This window comes from Eleginops maclovinus, chromosome 21 (assembly GCF_036324505.1).
Source record: "Eleginops maclovinus isolate JMC-PN-2008 ecotype Puerto Natales chromosome 21, JC_Emac_rtc_rv5, whole genome shotgun sequence".
Classification (NCBI taxonomy): Eukaryota; Metazoa; Chordata; class Actinopteri; order Perciformes; family Eleginopidae; genus Eleginops; species Eleginops maclovinus.
This window is the reverse complement of record NC_086369.1, coordinates 4,931,480-4,945,000: the sequence shown is the minus strand read 5'-3', so window position 1 is coordinate 4,945,000 and position 13,521 is coordinate 4,931,480. Positions and strand designations below refer to the sequence as shown.

The 13,521-nt window shown below is 38.9% G+C and overlaps 1 protein-coding gene across 1 annotated transcript in view; it reads right to left on the bottom strand.

The window, feature by feature from the left end:
- LOC134884035 (sodium channel protein type 4 subunit alpha B-like) overlaps positions 1–13,521 on the bottom strand; it is a 125,203-nt gene that overhangs the window by 62,683 nt on the left and 48,999 nt on the right. The window contains exon 10 of the mRNA XM_063912631.1: positions 10,519–10,582. Coding sequence (XP_063768701.1) covers positions 10,519–10,582 — 64 coding nt within the window. The remainder of the gene's footprint in view (positions 1–10,518; positions 10,583–13,521) is intronic.

The window sequence follows — 13,521 nt, the reverse complement described above, 5'->3', positions numbered from 1 at the left end:
TATCATGTTGTCACCACTGACAAAGCATTCTGGATGGCAGATTATAATGTCTTTTTTAATTGAATAGACCCAAAATGGCGTTTGTAACATATTTTCTTCACTAGAAAAAGAACTAGACCTAGAGGTCACTCTACTTTACCACTTGCAAGGAATCCAAGAGAGTGCCATATTGTGTTTTCTCCACTGAAAGGCCACCTTTGAGGGCACTATTTCCACTAGGTTCAAAGCACATAATCATGTTTTCTCCATTACAAAAGGCAACCTTCAACTTCAAACAAAGTCCACTTTTTTATCGATTACGGAAGTGGAATATTGGTTAGGATAATATTGCTTTTATAAATAAATGTTTTTATTGTACAATTTCCACATCACTCAAAAACAAATAGTAGGAGTATCAATCTTGTGATAACAAGTGCACTGTACGACATGAAGACTGTAACATGTATTGTCTTTGCAGTGTCGAGTTACCTGGCCTTTATTGTCCTGGTTTTTAAATGGAGAGGTTTAACATCCTGTGGTTTGAAAGCTGTTTATTCCCTCAACGCTAGTTTCAGTGGTGAGCATCATTGCTCTACATGCATTTTCAAAGAGAGGAGCTGCCTGACAACTGCCCTCGGCCGTTGTAAAGTCCCTCTGAAATGAGTTCTCGAGTGGCTCATTACTTAGCTATGTGTGTTGGTATGGGGAGAAGCCTTGTTGGCCCTGATTCAGACACTTGTTGGCATTCTTTGAGAATAGCACCGAGTGCTAAGTCATGTTCATTCCAGCAGCTGTGTCCAAATGATTTATAGCGGGGGGGATAATGTGACGCTACAGAAATAGAGCCAGAGGGGGTGTCGGGGACGGCGTCTTAGGGGGCGTCGGGGACGGCGTCTTAGGGGGGCGAGGAAACCACAGAGGACTGAAGACGTGGGTTTGAGATCAGCTATGTCCTTCTCCCGATCAATATTCTCACATCAGAGACCAAAGAGTGAACTCACTCAACTCCCACTTTCTCTTCTCTTCCACGTACATGTCTCCCATTTGTTTGTTGTAACTTTGTCTTCTGTACTTGTTCAACCTTTCCTTACCCACTGTTTGTTGGTCTTTCCTATTTAACGTTTCCTGTTAAGAGCCAGTTGTATTTACATTTACAAATACAAAAATCTGAATGCAAATGCACACTGCATCCTTTCGAAATCAGTGATATCGTCTCTGAAGACATCATGTAATAAATGATCAAATAATGTAACGGAAGTGCATTTGTCAAACACATTGTGATCTAATTGCTTGGTAACACAGAAGTTGCAAAAAACACGATGGGTGTTTGGTGGCGATAATGCTGGATTGGCAGTTGGATCAGTTGGATCTTTATTATGTGTCATCAGAATCTCTGCTTTAACAACTATTTTCTGCCAAAAACACTTTTAATTCCTGATTAATGTGAGGGACTTTGGTCTTCCCTCCTTTCACTTTTGAACTGTTGGTCGCATTAGGACAGGATTGCTTTTTCTAACCACTCCAAGAATAGGTGAATATGTGTATGAGCGATGTGAGTGCATCATAAAGCATGAATAGCAATTTTCTCCACATATAACAGCTACTCTTAAAATGTGCAGATCATATGCATATGTTTCCTCCACTGAAAGGGCGCCATATGTGCACATATTGCAGAACATTCCAGCCTGCATGCACATTCTTTTAGCTAAGATAGCTATGGGTGATATGATATGATGTAATGCTGCATTTCAACAGTTTTTTTTGTCATTGATGGGTCCAGATTGAAATGTAAAAGCCTTACTGTCATGTACAATAGCTGAAGCATAGTATTTATTAAAGAAAACATTAAGGCTTCTCCAACAATGCAAAATACTATTTACTTAAGACAGAAATAAAGAACAATTTGGTGGAAATGATGTCAAGTTGGAGCACCAGGATTTGGAAAAAAATGTGATTATTTGGACTGATATTGCAAAAACAAAGTGAGTATTATAAACAATATACATTAAAATGATCATGGAGGAGCTATTCAAAACAAGATTTGTTTGTATTAAATCTGAGGAATACTACTGCCCTTCTGTTTTAAGCCGGGACTTCTCTGCAGCTCCAAGGTACTTTATTCAGATACGTTCACATATTATTTTACATCCATAGCTATCACCAAATATTGATGAGATTTGAATACTGCACTTTGAAGTCCTGTGAGGTCCTTCTGAATGACAGATCACTTGGATTTCTTTCTTTTTCCCTGTCCATCCGTCTAAGTCTCTCCTCAGCAGAGAATCGCTCGGTCATGCGTGAAACAATATCGATTTCACACACGCACACACGCACACACACACACGACCCTCTGCTGCCACGTGTCAACAGTGTCAACTCATTCTGTGTCAATAAAGCCACTTGTCAATAAATATTCATTTCTCTGAGACCACTTCCTCTGTGGTCTTGGGGGGGGGTGGCATCTGTCGTGTTTAATCTTTAATGCTGACTTCATAATTCACCTCAATATCACCCCCTCCTGCAGCGGGACAGTTTATTTACACTCCAACACACACAGCAAGGGCCTCGGGTTGGTATGGAAGTCCAGGAAGGATGTTTATGAGGTTTCTCCCTGTCCCTCCACAAAGAGCCAATGAGATGTTTCCATTGGACAGCAAACGAGCGCTGTTGCAAACAAACATTTTGATATTTACAGATTTCGTCCAGCAAACAGAAGGTCTTTACTGGTGTCGTTCCTAGAAGCGTATTTTTAGTTTTAGACTAAATAATCTGACCACATAATGCCTCTTAAACGTACCCGCTCCCTATGGAAATGTAACTCCGTGCACATTTTGAAGACATACCCCCAACATATGTTGTGTTTTGGATAAATTCTTGATCCAACTTATGGTTTAAGGTTTCTTTGTCTGTGTTAAGAAGACTAATGGTTCAAAAATCAGACGGTAAATCCGATTTCCTCCTCCTGAGTAAACAGAGCTGCTTCCTCTTTCCCTCTTGTAATTTGTCCTCTGGTTACCCATGATTCAGCTTGTGTGTGTGTGTGTGTGTGTGTGTGTGTGTGTGTGTGTGTGTGTGTGTGTGTGTGTGTGTGTGTGTGTGTGTGTGTGTGTGTGTGTGTGTGTGTGTGTGTGTGTGTGTGTGTGTGTGTGTGTGTGTGACATACTGAGGGGTTCATGATCAAAATAGTCAACATAATCCTGTGTGAGGGAGTTGGACGTAGGCAGGGAGAGAAGGTCAGAGTTTAGACTGTGATGTTGTTTTTCCTTGGGGTTTCTCGCAGCGGCGTTTTATTTATCTGTGCACAGGTCAGGTGTCACTTGTTCTTTTGGGTTTTCACTTTGTGATGTTGGAGATTTCTCAGAGGAAAAGTCGTCTTTCCTTTGGTGTTAAACCAGTGTTTCTGCTGGTGCCATGACCTAATTCTCCCCTCAGGGATCAATAAAGTTCATTTTCTCTGCCAGTGTGGGCTGCGCTCACAACTGAGGGATGTCAATAAGTGGCGCAATTTAATTTGATCCTGTTTATTCCTCCTGCTTTGTGTTTGTGTCGCCATGTAATTATGAAAAAGTCTTCCATCAAGGAGCAAAGGGAAGTAATATTTCCGAGAGAAGAAAAATTGGAGAGTTTAGATTTTCGTGGCATTGGTCCTCATCGTTGCAGTGAGGCAGTATGACAAGAAGTAGAAGTAATTCTGGTTTATTGAGCAGTACAGATCTACCCTGGTTTTGTAATCATTTTGTTTATTTTGCATTTTCAATTATGTTTCAAAGAAAATGTATTTTGTTCCAGGATTTCGCGTGTTTTGTTTTCATCATTCACTATTAATTGCTTTTCGAAAGAGATAAGAACATTACATTAAGACTAAAAAACTATAGGAAGAGGAACAAATATATATAAATAAATAAAATATTAATGTGTTTAAACATACAAAACAATTCATTCAAAAGGTACTGAAAACATACATAAAGTATATCGTTTATTTATTTATTTGTTACGTGACAGGGTAGGAAATCCCAGGTTTCAAATTTAGGGAGGATAATATACTCTTTTCATCAGCTTACATCACAATAATAATACACCAATGCATTTTGGATTACGGTATGCATTTGTTTTCCCTGTAAACATAATGAAGAAAGCAGTTTAGTAGTGAAGGGAAATACATTTATAAGAGGCAGTACTCTGCTGTGAAGAAATAAAGTGGCAAATAAAAATATCCTCTGGTGTTTTAGGACAGTGGAAAAAATAAAAGGACCACAAGTGCTTCAGAGCTGTCTGTTTTCCAAACTCACACACACACACACACAAACTCACACACACACAAACTTATCTCCCTGTGGAAGGGGCTTTAGGTGGTGGAAACCTCTTTTGTGTCTTTAGCTGAACATTGGACAGATGTCACATTCACAGCCTCCAGGAGAACTCATAACTCAAACTAAACACTCCCACACACACACACACACACACACACACACACACACACACACACACTAATGGAGAGACGCACAAACACTCAGTCTCTCTCTTGCACACACATGCACTCAGACAAAATCAACCCCCACAAAATGTTTTCAATATTCTAGTTGAGTTATTGATCAGTGCAGCTTTTAACATAATGTTTTAACCATGTATAACAGAGAGGGTGTGGGGGGATTGGTGGATGCTGAGACATTTATTGCACCTTATCAGACACATCTTTAAAGTTTAACACACACACACACACACACACACATAGTTGGAGGTGCATGAAAATGGCAACTTCCTGAAGGAAAGCTAAGCAACAAACACACAAATAGAAATGCATTGAAAAAGAAGGCCAAGCTAATTTGTCTGAACACACACACACACACACACACACACACACACACACACACACACACACACACACACACACACACACACACACACACACACACACACACACACACACACACACACACACACACACACACACACACACACACACACACACACACACACAGTTGGTATTGCATGGCCACGGCTACCACCAGCAGTGAATGCTAAGCTAATGGGATGATGAATATCAGCTTTATGATGCAGTGTATTCCAGGAAAACCAACCCCCTCGGCAGCTATTTCCCCAGAGTCTCTGCAGCCATATTTCTCTGTGACTGCAGCGACAGGAAGCTGGGTCAATGATGATTAAAAACGCACCTCCACCTTTTCAATTTGCTCCTGTATTTTCCTGTCACATTATAAAGGTTTCCAGTTATAATGGGGAAACGGCTTCTTGGCACTGATGGAGTTCCTCATTGAGAGGAGCACGGCCAGGGGGCGGCAATGGATTTCAGCTTTAAAATTAGCGTGCTACAGATAAAAAACACAAGCAGTACTAGTGAAGCTGCAGCATCATCTGAAAATGAATCAATGTCTGAATGCAGTATTTTGGGGGACAGAAAGTTGAAAATGCCATGTGGAAGCACAGGAAGTTAAGATAGGATTGACTAGACAATCAAAATGACTGGTTTTGAAAGTAGCAAGGAGGTAATGCATTTAAGAAGACATCTAATATGAATTAAGATCAGATGGTGACATTTTAAAACAACCAATAACCAGTTATCAAGTTTGAGAGCCATGTTTTTATTTGGTTTTCACTGTTGAGAAATCTAATTTGCTCTGCAGTCATACCTTAAAATCCTTTTTTCAGGGTTCCTGAATGCATCACCACTGGCACTGTCTCATTGAATCAAGAAGAAAGATTCTCAGTGGGAAATATAAATGTTATTTAGTTTCAAGGTAATACAAGATAATATGTGAAACCACAATTAATAAATATTCTTGCCGACCTTCAGGAGGACAAATGATTGAAATACTTTAAATACATCCTATATTATCCTATCCTTATTGTAAGTGGAAATAATACTTTAGCAGAACCAAAGCAAGAATACAGAAACTCTGAGAACTCAAAAGTATAGAGATAAAGTTTTGATTCGATCGCTGCTTTTTTTTTAGCTTTAGGAATGAATTAGAATGTTTGCATGAAGGATTATTCCAGGACAGAAAACTCTTTGAGGGTTTTTTGGACTCGTCAAAAACAGGTATGCTACTTTTTTGAATCTCTGTTTATTTTTCAGAGAAATGTTGGCTGCGATAATTCAGTGACTGGAACACAATCACGCGAAATGAAATTTAACTGAAAAAAATGATTAAATGACAGCTACAAACTCGGACTAAAAGAGAGTTGAGTCATGATAAATAAACTGAGCTCTGGTGCTGTCCAAATAAATCAGGAGCTCTCTCCTGCCCTCCGGACCCTCGCTTCACTTCCTGTCAGCCCTACACAACTTCCTCCCGGTGACCTCACGGGTCACATGCTGCATGCCAAGGAGCTTAACGAGAGCCCCAACGACAGACACTAATTATCCTCCGCTAACGAGGCCGCCGTCGGCCGCTGTCAGCTCATGTCCTCGCCGTGTGGTTGGCATGTTGCAGGCATGTCAGCAGAATACTGACGGGTCACATGACGCTCTGCAGTGCACGTACACATTGTATAGGTCACATCCATCCCTCCATACAGCGAAACATTCACTGACTATTAAAGTCATTCTGTCTGAAGTTAGAGCTAATTAAAAGCATTAATGAAGAATGACTGAAACCTATTCAATCAGAGAGTTTCCACTCAGCAGGTCCTCCATCATTCAGCAGATTCCTTTCATTTGAGATCTGAAGTGACACAGATTATCTGCAGACTATCGTTCTGACTGTCAGCCAGAGGAAATATAAAAAGAGGTGGAAGTGGACAACTACAGAAGAGAAGGAATACAGCGTGACACATAGATGCAGAAATGTGCTTCACAGTACTGATTATAACTCCATTTTCCCTTTAGAGCAACAAGTTTAGGATTTTAGATCCATTATTTTCAAAAGTAAACATTGTATTTTTAAAATGTTAAGGCATTGAGAGCTAGTCACTTCAGGAATTCATTTTAAATCAACCAAAACTATTCCAAAATAAATGGTTATTGGTTAATGGTTACTTCATTACATCTGTGGTTTAAGCACTTAACAGAAGCTGATCAATCATAGCTCTGCAGAGGCACTCATCATCCTCACTTGGTTTTTCTGATCGCAGACACTTACATCACTCTGTAACCCGATTCAGGACATGGTTCAGCAGAGCTGAAATACCTGCAAAGTTTTTGTTATCTGATAAATAAAGTTCTGACTGTCATTGTGCTGCACCCAGCCTCTTCATCCTCAGGCTGTGATTCCGTAAATCAACTTTCAGCAGACAGGAAGTTCAATCAAAACAGCAAATAACTTCAAAACTCACACCTACTGGTTTACAGTGTCCAGTGTTGGAAGAAGATTTCAGATCCTTTACCAAAAAAGTAATTATACTTTGAAAAAGTTTGTAGCTTTATTGCTAAAGTTGACATTGGGATGCTCGGCTATACGTGGCTCTGAAGTAATGCGGGCGTCTTTCAATCGGAAGGTTGTGGGTTCCATCCCAGCCTCCTTCGCTAAGACTCTAAGTTGTCCCGATGGCACGGACAATGGTGTGTGAATGTGTTTGAATGCCAGCTTCCTTAAGCAAACTGCACCTTGCCCTGACTGAATGGGGTGTGGATAGGTGAATGATGACTTGTAAAGGTAAAGTGCTTTAAGGGTTCGTAAGGACTGGATAAAGCGCTACATAAAATACAGTCCACTAACCATTGCTCCCACACTTTCTTCATCACACTTATGTTGAAGATGAATTATTTTAACACTTGCATCAGCCACTTTGAGTGAACTCAAAGAAGCTGATAATCTTCCTATTCTTTCACTAAAAGGGAGCACATGAATACTGCCGTTGCATGCAGTCAATAGCACTTTTAGTCTGTCTGCTAAAAGCAACACAAACAGGACTTAACATTACCAAATAAAACAGGCAAAAATAAAATCAAGCGTTTCGAACATGAGCTCGATTAAGTGATTAATAAACTGCAGCTGCGTGAAAACAACCTTTGAATCACTGAATCCCCGATGGAAAAGGTACGAAGAAACGATGCTTGCCTTGGATTTAATGTTCCCGAATCAGATCACGCTAATAAAAAGCCTGACAGTGTGTGTGCTGCTGCTGGTAGTGTGTGTGTCAGAGTGTGTTAGCTCAGTGACCTTTGCCCTCCGGCCCGGGGACTCAGCATCATTCGTGAGCAGCTTCAGCACAGGAAGCAAACAACGCCGTGATCAACATCACTGTCATCCAGACTCATCTTCCTCCCTCTCTTCCTCCTGCAGCAGCTTCTCCCTCTCTCGCTCTCTCTCCCTCTTAGCTGCTATCTTGTTGCTCTCAACACTTTTGACTCACTACAGAAGGAGATAAATCCCAGAAACAACATGACAAACTGATACTCATACAATCTGTGAAATACTACTACTAGCAGTAAAAGTATAGAATATGAAAAGGACACTTCAAGTAAAAGTACTGACTGTGCAGTGAAATATAGTTGTAGTATTTTGAAAGGTAAAAATCAGTGGGGGAAGAAGTATTTTCTGTAGGAACAATTCTAATACAACAATATGAAAAAAATGCACGATTTTAAGGCACCACTCTTGTTTCTTCAACACAGACTGCAGGTAATCTGGATGTGAAACAGAACAACCAACTGTCCTTCACAGCTAACAAAGCTGATACAGCCCAGTCCAGCAGATAAACTCTCCAAAACATCAGGAAGAAACGTCCAATTCTTTGGCTTATCTGAAGTGAATACCTCTGGGTTTTTCTTGAGGTTCTGAGTTTGTATCCTGCTTCAAGTTGCTTTGAAAAAAAACGTCAGCTAAATGAAATATGATTTGTTGTTTTTTGTGGGGACTACCCATTCAATTTATCTTCTCCTCCTCCCCAATCATATTATTTATATCTCCTTTTCTTCCTTATTAACATTACCTTGTACTTTTTAATTACCTGCTTTTATCCCCTCTCCCTCTTTCTTTAACCGTTATTTTTGTCCTTTTTACTTTCTTCTGTTTTCTTCTGTTTAGTCCCCTTTAGCTCAATTTCGTCCTTCTTTCTCTATCAAACACCTCCCACAGAGACTGTAAGATTTTTAGTTTTTTGCCACATCTGTCTCTTCTCACCTTATTCATTTTGTTTCCTTTCTATTCATTAACCATTTTTCCTCTCCTCTGTCCTTGTTCCCTCCTGCTCTCCTTCTGTTTCTCCTCTCTTCCTTCGGTCACCTCTTATACTCCTCTTTCCATCTCCTCTTTTCATTTATCTCTTCTTCCTCTTTTGCCCATCCTCCTTTGTGCTTCACCTCCTGTGAACTTCCTCTTCTCCCTGTAGCATGTTTCCTTCACCATGCAAAATGTTCTGTTAGCATGTTAGTTATCCCTTAGTATCTGTAGATAGGTTTGATATTCACGGCCAGCTATCTCTAGGCTAGCATGTTTTCCTCCTGCAGCAACGATTCCCTGGTTGTGGTTTGAGGACAGTTTTTAGTTGTAAGATAGATCATCAGAATTTGTGTGTTTTGTTTTGAAAAGCCATTCCTGTGTGAGTCAGCCATGCCATGTGTGATAGGTTTCACATGGCATGCTAGCCCCAGGCTAACATGTTCTCCTGCTACAGATTTCCGTTGGATGACAGTCTCGTTCTCACACAAAAACACACATACACTCTCACACAATTTGTTGTCAGTCAGTGTCTGTCAAGCTCTCTGCGCAGATACTAGTCCTGTCTGACATGTCACACAACATCTCAGTAGATAGTAGCGGCAGGGATATGCAAACAGACGATGAGACACATTCAGATTCATTTAGCCGTAGGATGCTAACCAAAACTAGAAAACTACAAAATGTGAAACGAGAGATGAGACAGAAAGGGCTTCTACCTCTGAGGGAAAAATCTACTGAACCTGCAGTTTATTTGGTTTCTGCCTCACAGAAAGCCCAATCTGTTTCCATATTTACTCCATATTTATACCAGTGCCAACAAAAGTATGGGCGCATGCTCTCAGGTGCTTTAGAGTGCCCAGTTCTCTACCAGAAGCTTTAAATCAGAAGTGCAATTGTAAGAACAGAAGCTAGATGATAATGGCAAGATGCTGGTTGTTACCCAGGAATACAGCATAATGCCATTGAAAATAAATCATTTGACAACATATTGTGTCACATTTTGTGCAGGAAAAACCCCTGCTACTTTATCATTGATTTTACTCTAAAACTACCATCATCATCATCATCATGCTGTTTTGAAGAAGACTTGAATCTGGAGATTGAGACAATAAACCGATCAGAAAAATGGTTACGGAGGTAATAAATCAAGTGAAAAGTAGGAACATTTTTCTCATAGGCTTCTATACAATCAACCAGAGGAGTCAAGCAACAACCCCAAAACATTTTCCTTTTTCTCAATAGTCCTGTCATATTGATTGACCTTTACGTTTGACCTCCGGACACCATAACAGCTCCAACTGCGACATATTTCAGCATCCGTCACTCAAGAACACATGCATCCTTCAACCAGCCCCACCCACACCTCCTCTTTCCACGTCCTCCTTCATGTGTTTTAAAAAATAAAGATAAATTCACTCACCCTGAGTCGCTGCTGTTCCCACAGATTAAGGCATCCTTGGCTCCCTCCACTTTGTAGAAGTTGTCTGAAAGAAAAAAACAAAACACTTTAGTTTGACGTTCAGGTGAACTTTATTTTTCTTCCTGCAAATAAAGTTGTACAAATAATACAATTCAATAATCACTTGTGTTTCAGATTCAGATGACCCTTCCTGTTCTTGTATTTTTGGATCAATAATCTCATACATCTCAGTTTGTTTGGTCAGGAGGGACCGTAAAAGCCATTACAGGAACCTTCTCTGCTGGAGCATTTATTCAACACTTACATCTGACCACAGGTAATTTCAGAGAACATTAATACACTCGGACTTCATTACAGGGAAGTACTAATGCACACAAGTATTAGAAGCTTTTAATGCATGTCTGCAGGAAGAAAACACTTTTGTGGTTTGAGTAAACAGTTAACGATTATAGTTTATGGCACATTTGACTTTACTCTATTATGTTTATGGAAATATTTTTATTCTATCTTTTGTCTGATGGTTTACTTTAAATGTGTATATTTATATAAATATATTGTTTTATTTGATCTTTTAGTGCACATTTTAACTATTTCTTTATTTCTTATTTATAATGTATTTTCAATCCAATATGGAGCAACAAATCTAATGTCTTTGATTCTAATGCAACAACATCAAATTATATACCAGGATTGATAATTTTTAACAAACAAGTCGACAGGCTGACGCGCTGTGACGTTACTCGTCTGAAAAACTGTGAAAAACATCACCTCAACTTTTGTGAAATTTAACATCAGAATTGGTATCTTTTATATTGAAGCTTTTCCTGTGTGACTCAGTTTTACATAATCTCTTAATCAGATGCAACTTTTAAACACAAACTGCCCTTACATTCTGGCGTGACATATTCATCTTTTTTCTGACAGGAACATTTAGGGTAGTTATCTTTTATTCAACCCAGAATTCAGACCAAATATATTTAACTGCAGACATTATGACAGACATTCTGAAAGATTACATAGCTTTGCGATGGGGAAATATCAAGATGGGTGTCATGTTATCACTAAATGTACTCTGGGAACAAAAGAGCGAACTAAAGATTAAACACTTTAAAAAACCACTGTATGTCGCAGAGAACAAAGCATCTTTTCAAAGACATCTTTCCTTTATTGTTGCAGTGAACCTGCAAAGTTTTCCCATGAAGTAGGAGCTTCTAATAAGCTCAATAGAACTTGGACTGTTCCATTTTGAGGGAGTTTACATTGTTGTTGTTTTCAAGTGATCCAATGTTGAGTATGTATAATAATGAGTGAATACATAGCATTAGAATAGGAACATGTTACAATGCATGTCCTGTTTATCACCAAAGGTACTCTGGGTAACAAAAGAGCAAACTTCAAACACTTTTCTGTAAAACCCGAGTATGTCATAGAGAAAAAAGTATTTATTTCAAAGTCATCTTTCTTGTATAAGTTGATGCACCTGCAAGGAAGTGGGAGCTTCTAATGGGCTCATTTGAACTTGGACTGTTCCATTTAAAAAGGGGGATTTCCTTTCTATTTTTTTTCAAATATCATAAACTAATATTGTTAATAATTAAAAAGTAAGCTTAATATTTAGATAATAAAGTTTTGCATGGAATCTAGTTTTGAGTATTTATTATATTCATGTTATTATCACTAAAAGTCAGAAAAAAGAAAGCCAAAAAAACTCAGCTTCTCACAAAGAACAAATACCTCTTAAAGTGTTCCTTCTTTTATTGTGGCAGTTGATCATAAAATATATCCAGTTTTGAGAATTTTGTTTATTTGTCTAGAGATTAAAAAGCATTTTAATAAAAATACTTTAAAATGTGTCATTATTTTATCACTGAATGTACTCAGGGAAACCAGAGATGTTTCCAGAAACCATCGCCTGTATAACCTGCGCGTGTCACAGCTAACCAAGTATTGCTTCTCTTATGTTGGCGGTGCACGTGCATAGTTCACTCCTTTGACAAAGTAAACATGTTCTCTGGTGCTCGTGTTTGCCTCTGACCGCTGAAGGCACTTAAACTTTTCAGCAGCGCAGACATTCATTTGTTATCAAGTGCATCTGGGAGTCTGCAGCTAAAAACTTCTGAAGTGCTTTTGTTCAGTTGCTCAAAGTGAAGCTCTAAGATGAATCACTGAGGCAGACAAAGCACATAGGAGCAGTTTACTTAAAGTCATTACCTGGAACTTCAGAAACTTCCCCAAATAGATGCATATTAGTCTGCGGACTGACATTTAATAAAGGTTTTTATAAGCACAATCCCCCTTTGAGAAGATTTCAGAGAGCTGCAGAAATGGGGAAATTGTCTCTGCAGGACAACAAGGGGGTGGGCTTCATTTGATTTATTTGCAAGCTAAATACACCTCAACCCACCCTCCCCTTGTGCATTTTCATCAGCAAGAGCAGCATTTACATGATGAGAATCATCAGTCTGCTCTGCCAAGAAGGAAATGTATTAAACATTGTTAATAGATTCTAACAATGTCTTGTTTTAGTTGTAGAAAGAAAAAAACTGCAACCGAATTTGTGTTGTGTTTCATGGACACAACATTAAAGTCTTATGGTTGTGGCCATTTTAATTCAATAACATGTCTTAAAGAAGAACATTCAAAATCTACATTTGAGTGCCTTTATACGAAACCTTTTTCAAATTGGTATCTGTCGATTTCTCCTAAATAAATAAGAAGATGTTGGGTATCTGCTCATGTAAGACATTTCGTCAACCCATCCTACACTTGGAGGTTAGTTAACCCTGCAATTACTCATAATTATACACATTTCAGCAGGTAATGACACTATCATTGCCTTTTCACTCACTTAAAAACATGTTTTCAATCTATTCATTAATAATTAAGTGGGAAATGGAGCCCAACATTTTCAGATTTTCATCAAACTCTCAAATTATTACTAAAAGTTCAATTTAGGGGGGAAAGAAGCAAACCAATTCATAATGGGAATAATACTGTTCATAT